Here is a 19,881-nt window from a genome sequence, read left to right as displayed (position 1 = left end):
TGCTCAATGACATGTTGGAAACACATTAACCACAATACTACTCAACTTTACAATGGCCTATCAATACCTCATTTAAAACCCAAACAAGGTCGAGAGAAAAAGCCAAGCTATGCATTTCCCCCTTCTATGGCTTGACTAATTTGCACATAAGTGCCACAACAGAGGGGACCATATAAAGCAAACCTGTCATTATCCTCTTTCTGCCAGCAGCTCTTTCCCTCAAGGCAGGATGGTCAGTTACGCGGTTCACCTGATTTTTTTGGTTCCCACACTGTCCCTGTATTTCACCAAAGCCTGCTTTCCAGCAGCACTGGACAGAATAGAGAAAGCATGATCAGCAAAGCCGTTTCTTCTCAGCTGGTTAACCTCAGCGCTTGGACAGCTTTTGTATTTACTTTGCATGGGACATGTATTAAATATGCACATAAGTGCTAGTTTGGCTTTAGGGAAGGGAATAGGTTCACAGACAATTTAACGGATTGGAAGATGGGACAGGAAAAATGAAATTATCCAATTTGTCGGCGAACCAGCTTTTTGGCTCACGCTGTGCAGACAGGCCCCAGGTGCATTCAGGGACACGGGGCCAGAGAGCGCCGCTGTAATCTGCTGAAACGACCAGTATGAGAAGTAAGGTCAGGGCTGGGGCTGGGTTTGATTAGGAGCCAATCTCATCATTGCTGAGTTGAACGCAGCTTCCTGTGGCTTGCCCTGGGCCGGCATTATTCCTGGACTGGCTCCATTATGCACAGTAATCCTCCCTGTAGCCAGCTTGGCCTGGCCATTGTCCCCCCCTTGTTTCACGATCGCAGGAGCCTGCTCTGTCTGGGTGGGCCATGCCCCGAACGCTCTCTCTCTCTTTTACTCTCTGTCCCCCTCTCTGAAAAGCAGAGGCCACTCAAATGCAGTAAAATGCAATAAATATGTGGCATTCCACTAAATGAAACAAAAGTAATGCGATGAAATGCCGTCGTGTCTGGGAACTTGTCTAAAGCTTCATTAACTTCGGTAATAATTACTGAGGGTTGCGAAGTTAAAAGGTGCAATACCTGCTCTCCAGTCAGCCGTGACTGACACAAAGCCTAGACTTCAACCCTCCCCATGCAGCTGCCAACAGAAAAAATAATTATCGGATAAAATACTGGCAGCCTCTCTGCTGCCTTAAGTGTGCTATCATGATTTTATCTATAATCATCACTTAAAGGCGGCATTGGTCATATGTTTACAGCAGCCATCCAAATCATTTTTTATTCATGAATTTGGCACACGATTTTATCCAAGCGACTTACAGCACTTCAGTATTTGTCTTCCTTGGGATTCAAACCCATGACCTTTTGCGCTGCACAAACTGAGCTACAGATACACCAACAATATTGTTTTCTTTTACAAATGATCAATGTTTTAGACTCGAAGGTTGACAAAAATAGCTGATGTGTCAAGATGAACACATCCCCACTGGTCGTCTAGTTCACATACTGGACAGGTGGACAGTTCACCGGGGCAAAGAGTTTTAACAGGGACACATTTCTATTGTCAGACAGTGGGTGCTTTGAATTGGTCTCATTTCTGACCCGCTGAGAACTGTATCCATTATGACATCATCGGGTCAGCAGGTGCACTGGCACAGGCGCAGGCAGAACATGCCAAAAGAAAGTTCAACCTCCCCAGAGCCAAAAACTCCTGAGAAATAATATTTCTGAGGCAAATTTATTTGTAGACCAACTATACTGGGGAATCCCAGAAAATTACATTATCCAGCTCAATACCACTAAGATAGCTCAAAATGACACTGTTAGCTAAATAAAGTGTTTGCACTGTTTATATATATTGTGATAAAACAAGTCACGCATTTTGGTACACATCAAACAATATACAAGGTAGACATTAAATTACATTACTGCTTCACATTCTAACACACAACTATACTACTAAACACCTTTCCACCACAGTTTAGACTGGCTATTGATAATGTTATAAAAGTCCCTCAAACAGATTTACAATTCAAGAGATTACGGTAACTCATAGATTATTTACAGCTGCAAAACAAACATTGGCAAATCTTTCCTCTCTACGACACCTCAACACTCATGCACCAGACCAAACTTTAAATAAGCTTGATCTGCATTAAAGAGACACAAATTAAGATGTCTGATAAGGACTGTTTATTCGAAGGTTTTTTTTATAGCCAAATTAAAATTAGCTGACGCCCGTATGCGCGTGAGCATCTGAAACGACCACCGAGAGGAGCGAATCAATTGACTCAGGCCACTTGCACCAGGCAAGTTCATGAAATCAAGACAAACCCAAACATTTCATACCGCACTCACTAACGACCGCAAATAAACACACCGTCACAGAGCAGCGTGCATGTCACAGAAAGTATTTTCTTTACAAGTGACCTTGACAAATATAGTATAATATTTAATGCAAAACCGAAATAAACAGGTAAACTTTACGTACAAACAACACACGTGGGGCGGAACGCTGCAACACCATCGTTGCGTCACCAACACGCCGTGATCTCAGATTAAACATGCACAGAAACAAAACAATCGCCACGAGAAAAGATTCACTCACCGGCCACGCGAAACTGAAGGGTAAAACAATCCTTGTCTTTTCACTCCGCGTACCCTTGGTCGAAAATTTATTCCCACCGAGAACGGGCGTAGATCCAGTTCCAAAACTGCAAGGCCCAGCCGCGGAAACGCGCGATTGATATTCCTTCAGACAAACTTTAAAATATGTATCACATTCGTCCCGCGTGCATTTGCGATCCGGGTTCCTCGCGCCGTCGCAGCACGAGCCGTTCTGCAGTTCTCCGTTCGCATTGTGCATCGATGAGACTTCCAGCTCGAAGTGCCCCGATGCTTCAGACACCTGTTGAGGAGAATGCATCTTTAAACGCAAACACTACATCTGTTTAGCTTTATGTAAATTGTTGCAAACTGTCTGACAGTCTGTCAATGTCAAACTCGGCTAGACTAAACTTTTGTAAAATGCTTCTTGATATCAGCCGTCCTCTGCCAAATAAGCAAGGGATCAGATTATAAACGCTACTGTTGACTTAAACCATGGATACAAAATGCTACTCGCACTCACAGTTGTAAGGTCGATAGACCAAGGTTTAAATAAGGGAAACTAATTTCAGTTTACATGCAAACAAAATGGTTATCTTTTTTAGAAATACTCAAAATCGACTCACCTTCGTCGGCAAACATAACAAAAAAGCATGAAGGTAGAAAGCAGAAAATACTGAAGTCCGTCGCACAACCATGCCTTCTTGCTGGTGTTGCTTTGAAACGCAGAAGTTCTAGCCGATTTACGGCTCTAACGTATTCCCCGATTTAACATGCACGGGTGAAGAACAACTTATGTTTGTTTCGGAAGACTATTTTCCAATGTCTAGGAAACTGCCTCCTATTATCCCAGCGAATGTCAAATTCTTATCTTTTTATTATGTTTCTCTCCCCTCTCTCTCTCAGCGGCGGGTATATATTACACAGAAGCCATGAGAGCGTTTGTCCGCGACTGAGTGCCTGCGCATTCAATACACCAAGTTCAGTTAATGGGGGTGGGAAACGCATGCGTAATTTTAATATTCAGAACTAAGGAGGGTTGGCCTGTATGAGAAGCCCCGCCCACGTCCACATCCCACTGTGTAAAACAATTCTTTTTAGAGTTTTATTTGGAATTTGTAAGTAAAAAAGATCTTTTTTCAGTATTGATATATTATCTGTCTATCTATTTATCCATCTCCATATCTTAGTGGAAAATATTCACAAAATTAAATATTTATTGAAAATATTAAAATGTATCTTTAATTATTTAGCATCAAAGAATGGTGCTTGTGTGCACACATTAGAAGTCATTCTTTTTCACTTTTCTGAAGTAGGTATTTATTTAGATTTATGATTTATATCTCGTGATGTCATTTAATAAAGGCTCAGTCAACGGATGTAGACTTTTGCTTGCATCACCATGCTGTTTCATAACCATAAAGCACTGTGTGTGCACAAAACATACAGTAATCATTAGTTAATTGACTACCCGCTATTGCCCCAGTAGCTCATGCTGCCCTCTTGTGGGAATGGGGCAAATTCTGAATAGCTTTTTACATACAGAATCATTCAGGTAGGTATAAATCTGGATGAAATATCCTCCACTTTTAGGGACCTCTAGCTCTTTGATATTTCTCTGACGTTACAGGTCATGCTACGTAGGTCACACCACAGACCTTGGTGCAAACAATCAACTGGTATGGGACAGCAGGTAATCAGTAACTAGCGGGTTATTTCGCCATGTCATTTTACAACTGCTGTGGGACGGCAGGTTTGTGGTATGATATCCTCTGATAAGCAGCCCCAGTGGAAAAAAGTGCATTTCTACACGTGAATCAAATCGCATGTTTGGAGACTATTAATCTTGATGTTGAAAGATGAATGGTGGTCTATTTCAATTTGTCTCTGTGTTTGATCAGAGTAACGTTGGAAAGCAAGACCATGTTAAAGCATGTTAAGGATGTGCATTTTCCCCCTTAAAGGAATAGTGTACCCATTTATTCTCTCAAAACTTGACATCTGCCTTAGGCTAGCTCTCCTTGTCTTGAGTTCATGACAAAAGCAACCACAACTGAAGTATTGCAAAATGATTTTTTTTCTTTGTTGTGTAGAATCTGACTAGAAACGCTTACTAGAAACGCCACGTTGAGAGTTTTAACTAATTTATGACTATTCTCAAATACAGACTAAAGATTTTTCTGTTGGGCCTCTTTGCCTTTTTATGGTAATGACCGCAGAGACATTAATGTGTGTGGCCACATGAAGGAGAACCGTAGCAAGTTGAGGGAAAGATGCCAGGCTGATATTTCCTGTCGGTGAGGTTCAAGATTAAAGGTGCGCAGGACCTTTTGTCCTGGCCACTATGCCTTTAAAAGATTCTGACCCCCGAGAGAGGTCTCGGGTTACTCACTGCATTCAAATAGTCACTCTGTGTAATAAGGGTTAATTAGAGTATTTAGACCTCAAAACTTGAGCGCTTTCACCTCAAAGGGTTTCGCCTATTTTGATATCCTCATTCCCGTTTCGTCTTGAATGCCAAAGTCCTTCTTTTGAAAGTCAAACATGTCAGAGTTTGTGGGTTTATACTGGAGTCTTTGTTAGAGGATCCCGACCTGCCATGATAGTGCTGCTTTAAAATCAGGTCATATATATATATGTATATATATAGCCACAGAAAAAACAGAGACCATTCCAAAGTTTCATTTAATCAGGATTTCTAGATTGTGGCCATTCCAGTCCAGTGTCTGTTGAATTTCAATAAAATCAAACCTCAGGATCACTTTGTTAACTTAAATACATGTACAAATATAACATATTGTATTGCTTAAAAGTGAACATGAACTTGTTTTCTTTGCAGTATTTGAGGTCTGAAAAAATACAGAAGATTTTTTTCTGTTATTTGGACCTGTTTCTCCAGTTTTCATTTTCTGCTAATAAATGTAAATAGAAACAATATTTTTATTTGGAAGTTGGTAGACATGTTAGTAGTTCACAGATTCAAACAAAAATGATAATTTTACCTAAACACATACCTATAAATAAATGTTAAAATAAAAACACAGATTTTAAAATGGTCTCTCATTTTTATCCGCAGCTGCATATCGATAAAATATAAATATTGCACAATAATAGACAATATGAATATCTACTGAAGATTTTATGTTTAAAATGCTCTGAGAGTGTAATTTGAAGATTTTAAGTTTAGAGGTTTGGCTACAGGTTTTGTGAAGTAAAAAACAGTCATGAATTGTTGTTGACAACCTAATTGGTTGTTCCTAGCTGTGGTTTTTTATTACTTTTTGTATATCAGCATAACCACAGGCCAAAATCTGTGTTTCTGTAAAGCTTCCCCAGGGCTAATGTGATTAGAGTAATGGCCACACAAGTGAGCCGCAAACCTTTGGGGAGCCCAAAATCAACTGGGGACCGGTAGACATGTGCGGGTCATCAGATTACACTAGATTTTTCCGGTTTCACTATGCCTGCTTGTCTTCTTTTCACCCTTGACTGGGATCAAACCAGGCAGTTATGAGCTCCTAAATCACGCCTGAACCCAGGAACAAAGGGTCAGGCTGCTGGAGAGATGAGTATCTATTGTTGTCAGACACTCAATGTTGTATACCAATCCAATTACTTAAGCTTGTTGCCACCTCTCATATTACAGTTGTCCGATGCAGCGGACTTGAGTTCAGCCCGAGAAGAATGTGGTGGAACAGATTATGCCCTTATTAAGGAAACTGTGTGCTTTCACTCCAGGTATGTTCATTATTGTTTCATAGTCAGATCTTGGTGAGCTCTGACTATGAGTTGAGCATTGAATGCAATGTCACCCTTTAACTGTTCTACTGTATCAAACCATTAATATCATTCTATTAGAATTATTTATTATTATCATCTATTATAATTTATTTACTTTTTAGTAAAACATGATGTGTATCTGATGTTTAAATTAGGCTATGAAGATACCATAGATAGAAGTGTTGCATTTTGATTTATGCTTTATTATTTTATTCACACATTTTTATGCCAGACGCTTTTATCCAAATTGACTTGCAGTGCATTCAATCTGTGGATTTTATGGGTATGTGCATTCCCTAAGATTTAAAACCCATGACCTTGGTGTTGCTAGCGCCATGCCCTACCAGCTGAGCTACAGGAAATCTTAGTGCTCATAATTTGTTCTTATAATGCACATATCGGAGTGAATGACTAGAGTTCTGTCTAGGGAGGATGTGAAATACACTGAGCATTTGTGGAAGATCAATGCTACGCATCTTCAAAGTGTACACAGCTGGACGATGGTAGAATAGAACATTGCTGGCAGATGAAGAGAGAGAGAGCCTTTTTACACAAGTTAAATGCCTCTCGGAAATAATGACGTACTCATGTTGTTCCAAAAATAATACTGTTGTGCACAGTCAACATGTGCCCCGACTGGACAGAAAGACAGAGAATAAGTGCTTGTGTGGAGAGAGGAATAGTTGGAGAGAAAGACACTAAAGGAATGAGTTGCAGGAGATCTTTGTTATTTCAAGATGTTATTTCATGGATGCTTTTTTGAACAACCCTTTAGTATCTTGATGGACAGGGAATGTGTTTGTGTTGTTATTTGTCCGCAGGGCTCGAAAGTCTGAGACTACAATTGCAAATCTAGAATTTAAAAGGACAGTTTATTCCAAAATGAAAATTCTGTCATCATTTACTCGCCCTCTTGTCATTTCAGAAGATATTTTAAAGAATATTGGTAACCGAACAACGGTGATACCCCTTGACTTGCATTGTTTTTTTTTGTCGATACAAAAGAAGTGAATGGGTACCACTGTTGTCCGGTTACCACATTTTTCAAAATATCCTCATTTGTGTTCTGCGGAAGAAAGAAAGTTATACAGGTGTGAAATGACAAGAGGGTGAGTAAATGATGACAGAATTATTATTTACATTATTTTATTTTAGTGCATGTGTACTGTGTATTTTGGTGTATGTACATCATCTGTGTGCTGAAGCTGCTCAGTGACATCATCAGTCTGATGATACTTAGCAAGGATGGAGGGGTGTGTGTGTGTGTGTGTGGGGGGGGGGGTTGCTGATCCTGGCCAGATGACACCCTGTAAAACCAGAGGTATTTGAAGGAGTGAGACACAGAGTGCTTGGGAACATCTCGCTGCTTAGCGCTTCTCACTCGCACTTTTGGAACATTTACACTTTCTGTTTACAAGAACAGCTTTTACTTACCCAGGCTTATACGACATAGACGGTCGGGTCTGAAATAAATATTATTCTCCCCTGAGATGTGGGACCCCCGTTGTTATTTTCAACATTTATTTTAAACCTGCCTTTGCAAAATGAATAATGGGCATTTCATTGGTGGCGGTGCGGGGTGCACATGGAAGGAAAAGTGAGGAAAAGTAATCACGTTATTCTGGTTTTGCTGTTTAGTAGGTTAGGATTTTCAGCTTTGGTTTGGTCAGCTTTGTTATGGTTTTGTTTTTACTTTGGGTAAAGTTTATCAACCAATCTTAAATAAGGCTAACTAAACTAAATATTGCTTAATCTGGACGATGATGTATGCTATTTTACACAGAAATAAACTGGATAAACATTTAGATAATTACAAAGCAATGTGGCAGAGATCTAAACATCTATTTTCTTCTTCTGCTGAAGAAACAAAGTCACAGTTATGATATGACCTTTCTCATGTTTTTAGGTAATAATAAAATGTTGCTCTATTCGCACTCATTTTAATAGAATCGTTGTGAAACAAATCTGCCGTTCATTATTAGATTATCATAAGTGAATGATAGTAAAACATTGGCCTCTTCAACTGGCTCATTATCATTATGAGATTGCCAGAAGGTTCAGGGTCACCGCGTATGACCTCTGTTATTCTATCAGCAAGAGCGGAAACTGACCGCTCAATCTGTTATTCTCCCTTTCGCTTGTTGAAGCATATGTTGTGCTGTGCATGCTGGTCCCAGCATGGGATGCTGGTGTTCCGGTGCACTTCAACCTGCACCAAATTAGATTAGATTAGATTAGCTTTATTGTCCATTCTGTTTGTCACAGAGCAGAAAATTGTCTTTGACACTGGTGGCATGGTTCAATACATTGACATAAACATTACACATAGCATAACAATACATTGACATAAACATTACACATATCAACTCCCCAATTCCGCAAACGCAATCAATAAAATCACAAAAAATAGATAAAGTTTTACTGGTTAATGGCATAAGTGTGTTAGTTCACCAACTAGATCAGCACTAAATCAGATTTCAGCCAGGTTACGTTCAAATTCCTTGAAACTCACACAATAAAAGACCCAAAGGGTTAGTTTGGAGTATGAGATGTTCAGATTTTATAAAACATACTATGACAGTCTGAAAACTATGTATTATCTAATGCATCTGCAACACAGATTTGGGATTAATTGTAATCTAAGAAATGTTTGTAGGTATTAAAAGTATGCATACTAAGTCCTCAGTAGTGGCATTCCTAAATGCCATCATTTGAAAGGCATTCGGAATTCAATGCTACATTTTATGTCTGGACCTTGTTACAACAAAAGCATGTTTTGGATATCTGGCGTGGATTCCAAAATGAATGTGTTAGGATGAAAACAATGTAAACTAACTTGAGATCTGCTTTTTTTCACTGTGCTGAAATCCTAATTTTTGGGTTGCAGTTTTTAGTTTCTCGCACAGGCCAATAAGGCTGAAATAGCTTGATTGAATGATGCGACATGTACTTTTTTCATTTGTACAAGTTTGTTATCATTTGGGATGCATCTGGATTAGAGATGATAGTGAATGTGTTTGTAGGTCTGTGTCATGAGAGAATGCTTGCAGGTCAATGCATTTACTAATTTGAGTGTCAGGGAAGAACATGCTCAATAATCCAGCGTTTTGATCCTGTCATATGAGCTGTTACAGTGGGGGCAGAGGTGACTTGTATTGCTCATGAGTCTGAGCACTTCATCCCTAGATAATGTTCATAACACTAATACCAAAGACTGGCGTCACGTTTCCTCTCAATGATTAGCATTAACAAAGAGGAACAAGTCATATACACAGTACATACGTATACAGCTAATATACTGTATATATATACAGCTAAAATATATATTGCAATATAGACTCATTGCAATTTATTATTATTTTCATTATCATATTTTTTAATTAATTGTGATTTTGTTTTTTCTTTTAACCTGTTTGTCAAATGATTTTTTTTATGGACAAAGTGGATGTAGCCTATTCATTTTTTTATTGAATATTTAATGATAGGCCCTGAGTGTGATTGGTTGTTTGTTGATAAGCTACTTCTGGCTAGTGGCTAATAATATAACTATTTATTTAATTCATAATAATATTAATGTTATTAATATTTTTTTGTATAATAATCGTATGAAATAAACAATTTGAATAATTTTATTGCATATTATTTTTAATAAACAATTTGTTGGATGAGTCGTGTAACTTCGTTGCATTTAAGTTTAGCCAAGTAATGGTTCTTCTGGTAACCCAAAATAATACTGGCTAGACATACTTTTAACTTGCTAGCTAATACCTGTTATTTCATTTGCTTGTTTTCAGACGTAATCTACAGGGACTTTATTCTTTGTGGATGTGGACCAGAAGTTAAGTTAGGCCACAAAAGTGCACATGCGCAGTAACGTTGGTTTATGTTGTTGCTTTGAAACATTGCTACTTCATTTAATTCAGTTCATATGTCACAGTACGTGATGTCAGATGGTCAGTGTTTCCTTAGTGATAGGCCTAAGTGGGCTATTTCAAATCCTGATGAGTACTCTCACTTTATGGACATAAATGCCTTCTCTGTACATGCTTAAGCTATCCGTGAACGGTCACATTAGTGCAGCTGTTTGGGAACCCCACATCGCAGCTACAGTCAAACCTCTGCTGCCCTGCATCCTCTCCGTCTGCGCTCACATTAGCGTGAGAGAGAGACCGTCCACAGGCGAAAAAACAAAAGTGAGAGGGAGAGAGGAAGGAAAACAAGCGTGTAACTGCTGGCACTGTGATCACAATGTGAGGAATGGAGATGATTGATGTGGAGAGGCAAAGGATCGGAGGAAGCTAGGAGCGCTCGCTCATATCTCTCTGCATGCACAGAAACAACACCGGCTCTCCCACACCGACCCCTGAGACGAGAATTCTGCAGACTTTGGGGAGAGTTCCACTTCACTAGCTCAGGGTGCCATGTGACAGATTCTCAATGGGGTGGAACCGTGTCCTCCTTGAACAGGAAATGACTTGCCGGGCCTCGTGAGGCTAATTATTCACATTTCCCATCCTCAGGAAAAGGGTGTTTAGATTGTCCTCCTGCTTTTATCGAGCACTTCCGCCACAATTTCTCTTTAGGTTTTTTTTTGTCCTTTTATCTTTTATCAAGATGTCATCTCCATGACACCTTTAATTTCATTACTCAATTGGATTTGTTGGCCATTATTTTTAGACCAAAATTTCATTAATTACTTAATTGAAGTTAGGTTAATAACTTGGCATCTCATTGCCGGCGTCTGTGAAGTTCTCTGGAGTCAGGACCCCATTTTACATCCACCCAGGGCCTGAAGGGGAATGGTGCCTGTGCAAATGTTGCCTCATACAGTTTGTGTGCTTTCCCCCAAGTATGTTTACACAGTAATGGGCCTGCTCGCAATGAAAGATGTGAAGCTAATTAACTTGGAAACACACTCTTAAACTGTCAGCGATCGCAGTTTAAACATGGAGGTCTTTGCTGTAAAGCTGGAAGGAAGTTATGGATTTCGGTGAGGATCCACAGTGTTCAAAGTCCTGGTTGATGAACACAATGCTCGCTGGTTTTGATGCCCCCCAGCCCTGCCCTCAACGACCCACCGCATTTAGCAGCAAGTGGTGGGAAGCATGAGAACTGTCAAACAAACCCGCTTTCTCTTTCTCCTGAGTTGTGTGAAGAAATGCAGCTTGGTGGCATGTATAACTGGTTAAGGGTGCATGAACATGCTGAATTCACTCTTAAAGTGTAAGTAGAGATGATTATGAGGTAACGTATTAAATTGTTCATGCAGCAAATGAAATGATCCAGATCAGAACAAGGACATTATGTATTTATTAATGCCAGCTTGACATTTTATTAAAAATATTATGGCTTTATTTATTGCATTTAACTGTACCATGCCAATGCTGAAGAGCATTAAGGTATATAAAAGTTTATTGGAGCTACTGAAGTAAATTGACGCTGCTCCTTTATTTCGAAAGGTGACATTATTTCAAGGCCATTATTTATTATTTTATGTATAAAGCTATATAATTTTAAAATAACCCCAGGTACGGTGTGTTGAATGGAACCAAACCAAAAATCTGTCCAGATCTCGTCGGGCATACATTATTATGTGATATTAGTGGAACATAAAGCAATGCCAGCAGTAGCAAATTGACTGCACTGGTCTTTTACTACTGTACCGAGTTGGTGTGTGTTACTGCACCTTAACCGCATGTGGTACACCTAAACCCACAAAGTAAAATTTCAGGTTGGTTCACCAAAAAATGTTTTTGTTACTAGAGTGTTGGTAAAGTGTGACTAAATTGTGGGTCTTTAAAGCTGGCCACATGGAGTAAAAGGTGCAAAATGTTGGGTTTTCTGTGGTGGTTCATTTAAAATTTTAGGTCACTTGTACTATAGTGGCCCAAAAGTTGACTTTCTTTTGTTACTTTTCTCTGTATTTGAATAGATAGTTCACCCATAAATTAATTTCTTTTCATCATTTGCTCATCCTCATGCCATTCCAAACCTGTATGACTTACGTTTCGTTTGCAGAACATAAACAAGCGTTGGTAACCAATCAACATTGGCCCCTTTGACTTCCATAGTATGGACACAAAACCACTGAGAGATTTCTCAAAATCTTCTTTTGTCTTCTATAGATGAAATGGAATCATAAACAGGTTGTAAACGACATCAGGGGAAATGATGGCAGAATTTATATTTTCGAGTGAACTGTGCCTTTAACGGTTAATGGTTTAAAATAACTTTGTCTAACTTTTACAGGATTTTTACAGTGCACGTGACTCACTTTGAAACTTAAACATGTTGTCAGACGACAGACACGGTGATGCTGGGTGAAAATATTGATGCTGGCAGAGCGGAGGAGCTTCTAGAAGTCCATGACGTAGCGGTTTTTCCATGACACTTTTGATGATTGTTTCCAAATGGCCCTGTCAGTATTCATAAATCTAAAGAAGACATTCCATTTCGTTTCAAAGTAAACAAAATCTTTTTCAATCCGCATGGCTTATTTGAACACATAAAAGCAAAAGCTTGAAGTGGTACTGGACAGGCAATGTTGTAAGATGATATGTTTTCATGTATTCTTTCCATCTTTACATTTCTTTTTGTCCTTTACTTTCTTCTGTGGAACGTGCAAAGTGGTGAAGTAGGGTGAAATCAGATTGATTCGGTTTTCTTAACTTTACAAACTGCAAATTTGTACTGTCATTAAAAAGAGACAAATATTACCAGTAAAGTCAGCTGTGGAAACATCTAACTGCCAAGCTTAAAATACTAATGATTTACAACATATTAATTCCGTCATTTTGTTAAATGGTGCTTATCCCATTTTCGTGATGAGAATTTTGAGTTCGTATTTTCTTTCTTAACCCCAGCAATTTATTAAATTACAATAAACTGTGCTCTGTATAGATGGCTGAGGAACAGAATCCACCAGAGAATGAACTTGGTGGCTTCTCGCTGGAGTTCAGGAAGTGCACACTTCCATGATGCGTATCAACAAGTGTTTAATGCTAAACGGATGAGCCTGCCCTTCCTGCCAGACAGAGAGTTAAAAAGGTGTTCTGCTAGGTATAAATGATGTGTGTGCGGTGACATTACTGACAACCAGCACATGGTTTGTGTACTAGTTCTGTTCTATGTTGAATTACAGATGGACATTTTTTGTTTGGCTGTAGCTCAAATGACATCTGAAGGGCTTCAAACATAGATGCATAGCTCAAAATACTACACGTCGTCAACAGACTGAAATATTGGTTGTTTTTCTTAACAGCAATGTAAATCTCAAATTTCATTCACATGTGGGTTTGGAACAACAAGACTGTGTAAATCGACAGAATTTCAATTTCTATTCCTGAAACACTACGTGATTTATATCTGTATTTAGACAGTTGTCTTTATAGCCAAACCGTAAGCTTGGAGTATCGCTGATCTTTAGGCACAAAGTCTGTAAGGACACCCACTCTTGTGGGTACAAAAGTGCAGATCTCTTGGGAACGCTGGTAGAAATTTTAGATATGCACCCCCAATTACACTGGCCACTGCTCAGACAGCTAAAACAAACACATTGAAACATAGTACGAGTAAAACACGGGAAAACATTTGCGGTTGTATTCGGTAGCAAGCTGACACTAGCACTCAGAAAACCTTCAATTATTTTAATATAATAGAAATACTTATAAACACAACTTTAAAAAAGTGGCACACTTACTTTAAACTATCCTTTCACTTCATAAGACTTGTGGTTTTGGGAAGAGGGAGGGCCAGAGGCTGAGGTTGCATAGGATGAGGTAAAGCAAAGAACACAGAGGGGGTCATTCCTTAGGAATGATTTGTGGCCACTTCTGTCTGCGTTGTTGTACTCAAAGGCACAGCGTTACTCATTGGTTCTGAGTGATGCAGTTCTTTATGTCCAGCAATTCTTGATCATTCTGCTATTTTCTTCCCTTCGATTCAATAAACCCACAAATTCAACTCAGTTGAGTTGAGTTTTATTCAGAGCCACAAGATGTTATTAGGTGACGTTTCCCTCTCCTGGATTTACGGCTCACTTTTACACGCCCATGAAGTCATTGCTTTAAATGCTGTTTTTGTCGCACTTTAACAATTAGATGTGTTGGTGTAAAGAGCTTGCAGATTTATGCGAATCTCACAAACTTTATCGTAAATCGGCTATCAGCTGTTATTTGATCGGAGAGCAATAAAGCTCCAAAACAAATATTAACCCTGTAATGTCTCTTAAACTCCAAAGAGAAAGTGAATATCAGCATTGATGAGTTATGTTTTGAAGGCGCGTTGAATGTTTCAGATATGATCTAAAATTTCTGATGAATTTTGGCTGTTTTTGTTTTCCTCCTACAACTTGGCTTGATATTAAGGGACGTTGGGTAAAAAATATATATGAAACACAGCATCCGGAGAAACATGAAGCCTTATGCTTGATGCTATAAAAGTGCTGCGTGTGTGTGTAAGAGGGAGAGATAAGGAGCAAGAACAGCAGAGAATGAAGCTGGTTACTGTTAAAAGTACACAAGGTGAATGTGTGAAAAGGAAGCTGGAAAAGGAATTTCTTTTGTCTTGCGATTTACTTTAAAGCTGGAAGGCTTGTTGTCAGACTGATCAGAGTAAAGATCTTATTAGAAGAGCTTGGCATGCGGATAAAAATTCTCAACGGCCCAGAGCAGAAATAGCTATTTGATTGTTTGTCAAAGGTCCTTGACAAAAGACATGAGGTATTAATTATTCAATACTGTATTGAGGTAAATAAAATGTTTGATGACTAAGTCACATGCATATGCCTGGATTTCATTGAGTTTTTAGGTTTCATTTAGTAGGGATAGTTCACCCCCCCAAAAAAAAATTCTGTCATCATTTACTCACCCTAGAGTTATTCCAAATCTGTATACATTTCTTTGTTCTAATGAGCACAGAGAAAGATGTTTGGAAGAATGCTTATAACCAAACAGTTTTTAGACCCCATTAACTACCATAGAGAGTGAGTAATTCATGACAGAATTTTCATTTTGGGGTGAACTATCCCTTTAATATCAACTGGGAGACTATTTTCATGAGATTTTTATGAGAAATCCTTTGTTTGTTTACCTTTTGACTGCATGTTTTAGTGCCTGAGCACAGTTTGAGACATTTTCTGATACTGTGAGGTTTCTAATGAGGACACACTGAGAAGTATGAGACTTCATTGTATATAAAGGTATAGTCAAAATCTTGTTCCTCATGCTGGGGCCTAGATCAAATCTTATCATGCCACCAGAGCACGAGAAAGTGCATATATGGTATTAGAACTTGCACTTCATGGTAAAATCTCTCCAGGCATTGCATGCGGGCACTACAGAGACGTCTGTCTATTCGTTCCTCAGTTGACATTCACTGAAATAAAAAGTTATGCTGGCCAGTCACGGGGAGTTTGAATCAATGCTGAGGGAAGATGCGAACAGTCCCAACATGATTTGCTTTTAATGCAAAGATGGATTGAGAAAATTGTATTTTCTTATTTTATTTTCTGTGTTGGTGAAGCAGACAGGGGCTTGTCCGCAGGGAATTCTGTTCCCTTTCCTTCTCCCTCGATAATGTTATTGTAATTTAATCAGAACTTTAGTAGCTGTTTGTTAAATTTTGCTCCATGAGTGGGTATGTATACTATATGCGTGTGGTGTATGATCATAAAATGAGTCTGACATCATATGCAGTCAAAAAGTACGACTGCTGGTCAGTCAAATACTTTCCCTTCAAGCTTTGGAAAAAAAAACAATATTTATCTAACACTTAAGTCATTTTATATTTAAACGAAAGCTTTAATCTTCAGATTAATATAAACATTACCTCATATGGAGGCTGCTTACAAATGAAACCCGCAAGATTAAGTAATTAGTTGAATTGCTCATATAATCATGCTTGCTTTTTAATAACACACTGGGATGGGAACTGTGACGTGAGCTATTAAGACCGAAGAGGTCTGCAAGACTCGTTCTATGTTGCTATAAAATCCCGTTTTAGCCTGAGACGTTTACCTCAAGTTGTTGTATTTTGACTGCTGCGTTTGAGGCCGTGATAAAAAAAACAACCCAGCAGTCCTAATGAAACATTATTTGAAATCGTAACTAAAATATTTTTCATAAAAAAAGGGTTTTGAAGACTCGTGACCCTGGCTACCTGAAATCTAACCGCGCTTTGTCACATCTTCTCCTTTCAGAGAACTCAGAAATTCCCCAAATTAATTCTGCCTCAATTAATCCTGAACTGGCTCTCGTTGGACAGCAATCATTACGCTCTGTTGATCTGAAGGCCATTGTCACTGTGGCACATGAAGGAATCTTTTGTGAACTGAAAGAATGGGAGGCAAACCACTGAAGCTACAGAACAGAGCCACTGAGGTGTATGTGCGTCTGTGTTTGCATGTGCGCCTGTGGATAGTGTTTCGGGGTCCGAGCAACCGTGAGTGGCGTTGATTGACGTACGGAGTGAAAGACCCTAAACCCCATAGCTTTGATGATTGAAATGAGACTGGTATCATTTATTTGACAAAGCTTTGGGGTAGTGCACTTGCTGGTTGTGTGTGTGTGTAAACTCCCCACCGCTGTTATCACCCTATGACCCTATTCTCTTTGGACTTGACTGACAGTTGTCCAAAAGCTACATCCTGCTAGAACAGAAGTGTTGATGTGTGTTTTTGTGCACACAAGTATGAATGTTTCCTGTCAATTTGTTAATAGGGATGCTCATTCATCACAATAGTTTTTAAAATTAATGCATTTGTTATTGCCTCTTGACCCCTATACTATAACAGGCAACACCAAACCACACCTGCTGATCTGTTCACATATGTTCTCACTGTCAGAAACGTATCAATCAATCAGCACATGTTATTAATTATATTAAAAATGTATTAAACAAGGGCAGCCTATGAAAAACCATGACGCTTTTGAGCTTCAGATCTGACAGATTCTCTTGATTGACAGTTGGCCTCTGCAGTACTCTACATGTGAATGAACACCCCCACAGTCTGGGCTACAATGACGGGCTCCAGGGCTCTCTGTCTGGCCCCTGAACCTTTGGCCCCTTGTGGGGCACATGCAGCCTTTCTTTCCCCTGGAGTCCACTGCATGGATCCCTGGGGCTCTGTATGGCAGGCGTAGGTTCTGAACATGTGTTTGAGGCAGCGAGAGCGAGAAAGAAAAGGGGAAAGCGAGGCCCCTGATCTCAGCTTCCCCCGCAGGGTATCTGCGTGGAAATAGAGTATGTAAAGTCTGGAGAAAGACAACGGCCTACTCAGACAAATGTCACCAGTTTTCACTGGCAGATCTTCGAGTGGCTTTCTTTCTTTCTTTCTTTCTTTCTTTCTTTCTTTCTTTCTTTCTTTCTTTCTTTCTTTCTTTCTTTCTTTCTTTCTTTCTTTCTTTCTTTCTTTCTTTCACAGACTTGTTACTCATAATCCACTGGAGTACATTCTCTTTTACCTCATTCAGTAGTATTTGTTGCAGAATTTCTTCACAGCTTCTTTATGTCTTGAGTTAAAGGGACAATTCACCCAAAAATGAAAATTCTGTCTTCATTCACTCACTCTCTTGTCATTTCAAACCTGCATGACTTTATTTCTTCTGCAGAACACACAAAAAATATATATTAGTATTTGAAGAGTATTGGTAACATGGAAACATGGCGATACCCATTGACTTTCATTGGTGTTGATGACAGAATTTTCATTTTTGGGTAAACATTTTTCATTTTCATTTCATTTTTTCATTTTTGATCTCTTTAAATGAACAAGGGGCCGGCTCTGTAAGGTGGGGTCCGCAGCGTTGTTTGTGGGAATGCTGGAGATGAACGCCTCATTGGTGTGTCTTTTTAGGTGGACGGCTGTTTTCACAGCTGATGTCTTTTGCGCAACAGGGAAATATATGGCGTTGTTTATTTTAAGAGACAGTTCTGGTGCATTAGTTCATATTTATTTTATGAAAGAAATATGTCAGTGTTGAGCCAAAGCATCATTTGTATTCATGTGCAGTCCTCTCCGTATCGCAAGTGCGTGGCCACAAATATTAGTGATGAAGCATATGTTTGTATAAATGCAGTGCTTCATGTAAAGAATGTGGCATTTTCATTTAAGTCGGATTATGGACTACTTGCACGTAGCCTTGTGACGTACTTCCGGCTTGAAATCGTATGGCTCACTAGGTTCTGGTTATATGTATTTACAATGGGACGTTGCTCCCTGTGAAACCTAAACGGTTAAAAATAAGATTTTTACGCACATACATTATCAGCGACATAAGAAGAAATATTCTAAACATCATCTTCAAAAGATCTGAGAAAGCAATGGCTGGTGAACGACAGCCTTTCACTTTTTCTCCTCACACACAGCTCCGTTGCAGTCATTTAACCACCAAACGCAAATCACAGAAGGCTGAAGGAGACTAACAGGGAATCATAACAGCACTGTTTGGATTAAACAACTAAAGACTTCAAATACAGCAGGGTTTCATGCGTGAGAGAGCAGGGACCTGACAAACACACGCAACACCTCTTTATTAAATGTTTGGATCACTATGTTGTGTCGTTTTTTATCGACAAATGTAATGCTATCAATGTAAATGCAAGTAAATGCAATTTCTGTCAATAACTATAGGTCTATGTAAAAAGTGTAGTTGTAACGTTTAAGGATAAATGCCACAAAATTTTGGGCAGTTAATGTATTTATTTGGCATTAAATCTGCACATAAAATACTCATATTTTTAAATACTTGCAATGTGAATTAACTTATAATTAATTTAAAATCCACATAGAACATTTAACAATCATTTTATGGTGTCATTTTATTGTTGGAAAGCGATGCACTGCTGCAGGGTGCATACAACGGCTTTATTATTCAGTAGATGAGTATACGTTTATAAAATATATTTGGAGGTGAACTTCTGCTAATTTAAGATCTGTCATAAAAACCCACATTAAAGCATGTTAACATCACAAACAGGATTTATTGTTTTTAATTAAGTGACCGCCCTTAAAATAGAAATAATCTATCATGATACTCCATTCTGATAATATCTTAAAATCAAAATATTAGTAGATTGCTATGTAAATTACATCCAGATTACTGCTTTCACACATGTACAGGGCTGAAGACATACAATACATGCTCTAGTGATTTGTTCAACCATCTATAGTATTTATTTATTTATCATTTAGGATTATAGGGGATCTTCCAAGCGATGGTTGAATCAATAAAACGATTTCGCTGATTGTTTCCAAATCATTTTTATTTTCCTGGTGTGGTCTTTTGGGAATTGCTCGAAATAATTTGCATTACCGCAACATTCTGGCAGTTTGAACCTGTCATTTAAATGTGGTTGACCATATAAATAGTAAACATGTACTTGGGCATGAAAATACATTTGAATACCGAAGCTGTTTAATCAGTCCATTCTTTTTCTATGACAGATGGGCCATTAACCTATGTCCCTCACACAAACAAAAAAACAAATCCTACTTCAGTAATAGTGCTACAACAGTGTTTCCCTTGTT

At 38.8% G+C, this 19,881-nt stretch overlaps 1 protein-coding gene across 1 annotated transcript in view; it reads right to left on the bottom strand.

The window, feature by feature from the left end:
- jag1b (jagged canonical Notch ligand 1b) overlaps positions 1-3,548 on the bottom strand; it is a 30,192-nt gene extending 26,644 nt beyond the window's left edge. Inside the window, exons 1-2 of the mRNA XM_057341929.1 lie at positions 3,200-3,548; positions 2,575-2,874 (exon numbers count right to left, since the gene is read on the bottom strand). Of these exons, the coding sequence (XP_057197912.1) occupies positions 2,575-2,874; positions 3,200-3,271 (372 nt within the window). The 5' untranslated portion in view covers positions 3,272-3,548. The remainder of the gene's footprint in view (positions 1-2,574; positions 2,875-3,199) is intronic.
- Positions 3,549-19,881: the final 16,333 nt, after the last annotated feature.

This window comes from Triplophysa rosa, linkage group LG9 (genome assembly GCF_024868665.1).
Source record: "Triplophysa rosa linkage group LG9, Trosa_1v2, whole genome shotgun sequence".
NCBI classification, from domain to species: domain Eukaryota; kingdom Metazoa; phylum Chordata; class Actinopteri; order Cypriniformes; family Nemacheilidae; genus Triplophysa; species Triplophysa rosa.
This window is presented reverse-complemented; position numbering and strand designations above follow the sequence as displayed.